This window comes from Impatiens glandulifera, chromosome 8 (assembly GCF_907164915.1).
Source record: "Impatiens glandulifera chromosome 8, dImpGla2.1, whole genome shotgun sequence".
Taxonomy (NCBI): domain Eukaryota; kingdom Viridiplantae; phylum Streptophyta; class Magnoliopsida; order Ericales; family Balsaminaceae; genus Impatiens; species Impatiens glandulifera.
This window is the reverse complement of record NC_061869.1, coordinates 38,639,210-38,641,860: the sequence shown is the minus strand read 5'-3', so window position 1 is coordinate 38,641,860 and position 2,651 is coordinate 38,639,210. Positions and strand designations below refer to the sequence as shown.

The 2,651-nt window shown below is 28.7% G+C and overlaps 1 protein-coding gene across 1 annotated transcript; it reads left to right on the top strand.

Annotated features, from left to right (window-relative positions):
- Nucleotides 1-1,183: 1,183 nt before the first annotated feature.
- LOC124913302 (COP1-interactive protein 1-like) lies at nucleotides 1,184-2,149 on the top strand. Its single transcript, XM_047453895.1, has one exon. It carries the CDS (start codon nucleotides 1,184-1,186, stop codon nucleotides 2,147-2,149), a length of 966 nt encoding a protein of 321 aa, XP_047309851.1.
- The last annotated feature ends 502 nt before the right edge of the window (nucleotides 2,150-2,651 follow it).

The following is a 2,651-nucleotide window of genomic DNA, read 5'->3' as shown; positions in this document are numbered from 1 at the left end:
AGTATTAAAAATTAGTTATAGCAATCCTCCTATAAATTTTTAAGTATATAAAGAGCTTAAAATATTATTTGAATAAATTCTAACATCTTTTATAAATAAAGAAATACTATGTGTAGCTGTATTTTCAATCAAACATAGAGATTGTTTGAGTAAGTTATTTGAAAATAATAAGTAATTTGTTTGATCTTGAACTATTTATGGTTTGATTTATTTTAATATAATAATTTAAATATGTTAATTTTATTTTAAAATATAAGAAAGATGACTATAATAATTCAATTTTAATAATTTAAATTTAATTTAATTTTAAAATGTGATTAAAAGTTTATGAAAAATATATTTTAGTTAATAACTTAAATATTAAGTTTTTTTATTTGAATAAAATTAAAACAAAAATCTTTAACAGTTGATTAACATCATAATCTACATGATATGACAACTTGAATTCTTATTGTTTTTCTCTATATAAATAAGTAATTAAAAAAATAAAAATAATAATAAGTAAAAAATATATGTATATATAGAGTTAATTATTTGCTTACTAACATATCATATTTTAGATTTCCCTCTCCTCTCCTCTCCTCTCCTCTCCTCTCCTCTCCTCTCCTCTCCTCTCCTCTCCTCTCCTCTCCTCTCCTCTCCTCTCCTCTCCTCTCCTCTCCTCTCCTCTCTCTCTCTCATTGGAGATATAAAGTTTTTAGTTTGCAATTCGCAGGTACACATGAGATTTCTACTTTTTAAGTTATTTTCATTATTTGAACGAAGAATCAAATGTATAAAAAGAGACCGTTCTGAGAATAATTTAAATATCAATTTTATTCAAAAAGTATTGAAAACTAATCTCTTTTGTGGATATGAAAGAAATAGAGATTAATCATTATTGTTACATGTTTAAATGTTGAAAAAATGCTAATAGTTTGTCTCTTTTTCAAGTTGGGAAATATAGGTTTTCGATTAAACCGATTTTTATGGGATGGATCAATTTAATAGGGTATCTTTATGTTTGAATTCATATGCATATTTAAGTTGAATTCTTTAGTATTTTGTTATATACATGTCTTTTCTTGTGCTGATTTTTATATCTCCTTGTTGCAGAAAAAAATAGTAACATACCTTTTTAAAAGCTCATAAATCAGATTACAAGAAATTAGGTAATGAATCCAAACTAAACACTACCATATATATGCTGCATTTTCTTTATGAAGAGAATCATCTAAAGAAAATAAAGAACAATGAGCAAGGAGATGTTTCAGTTCTTATAAAGAAGATTGAAGAGACAGAGAGCAATTCAAGATCCAAAATTAAAGCCTTAATGGCACATTCCAACTGCCTTCAACTCAAGAAGAAAAAAATGACTTCAAACAACATCGAAGCTTCAAGCCTAGTAAACAACCCAAACATCCAATCCAACTCGAACACCAACACCAATACAAACACCAACGAGAGTATGATACTAGAACTGGATGCATTAAGAACAGAGAATAATCGTCTACACAACACAATATTCATAATGGAGAAAGAGAATAGGAAAATTGTGAGTCATCAAAACAACATCATAAAAAAGTTAAGCGACGAGAACAAGGAAGTGAAACAACTAGTGGAGATAAGGATCAACGAGACAGCTGAAGAGTTACGTAAGAATTTAGAAGATCAAATCCGAATGATGAGTAGAAGAATAAAGGTGGCTGAACAACTTCATATCGAGAACAAGGAAGTCTACATGAAAACAAGAGACAAGTACTCAAAAGAGAAGACTGACATGATAATTATTGAGGACATGATGAAGGAACTCAACAAGGTGGGAGTTAAGTTCGAGGAATATAGTGATGATATTATGAAGAGGGTTTCGATATTTTCTTGTTGGGCTGTGTTTGCGAAGGAATGGGCTAGGAAGAAAGGAATGGAGGATAAGGAACATGAAGAAGAGATAATGGAATTAAGGGAGAAGGTGAAGGAAATGGAGAAGGTTATGAATGAGAAGGAAGAAGAGATTTCTATAATTGGGGAGGAGAAGAAGGAGACTATTAGACAGTTATGTGTTTGGATTGATTATCATCGAAATAATAAGAGGGGTTACTTGAAGAAAATTGTCTCAAGAAATTGTCGAAACTTCAGGATTTTGCGAAGGAAGAGCTCAAGTATGATGTAGAATTTTTTCAAGGATGAACGACAACGCTTCTATTTCAAAACAAATAATTCCTGAAACATAAAATAAAGCTTGGATTTTGAATTAAGAAAATAATATTGTTCAATATTTGGTTAATCTAAACTATATTAGCAACCTCTAATAAGCTTATGAAACATGAATAAAATGAATTGTTTACAATTATATTATTAAAATTATATTATTAAAATATGAGTGGCGCAACGGATGTTTTGTGGGTCCATAACCCACATGTCCAGATCGAAACCTGGCTCTAATATTTTTTTCTTTTTACTATTTTATATTGTTGATCTTCAATTATATTTAGGTTTGAATATTTTTAATCGAGGTAACTAAGATACAATCATACAAATGTTATGAAACATATTTATTGTTTATAATATGTTCCTACAAAGTATTTGTCATAGAAATGTTATGAAACATATTTCTTGTTTATAGTACGTTCCTACAAAATATTTGTTAGTAGACAAATGGGTATTGAAAACGA

What these genes read in the sequence shown, in the direction of transcription:
- LOC124913302 (XM_047453895.1), top strand. Translation starts at nt 1,184, where the DNA reads ATGCTGCATTTTCTTTATGAAGAGAATCATCTAAAGAAAATAAAGAAC.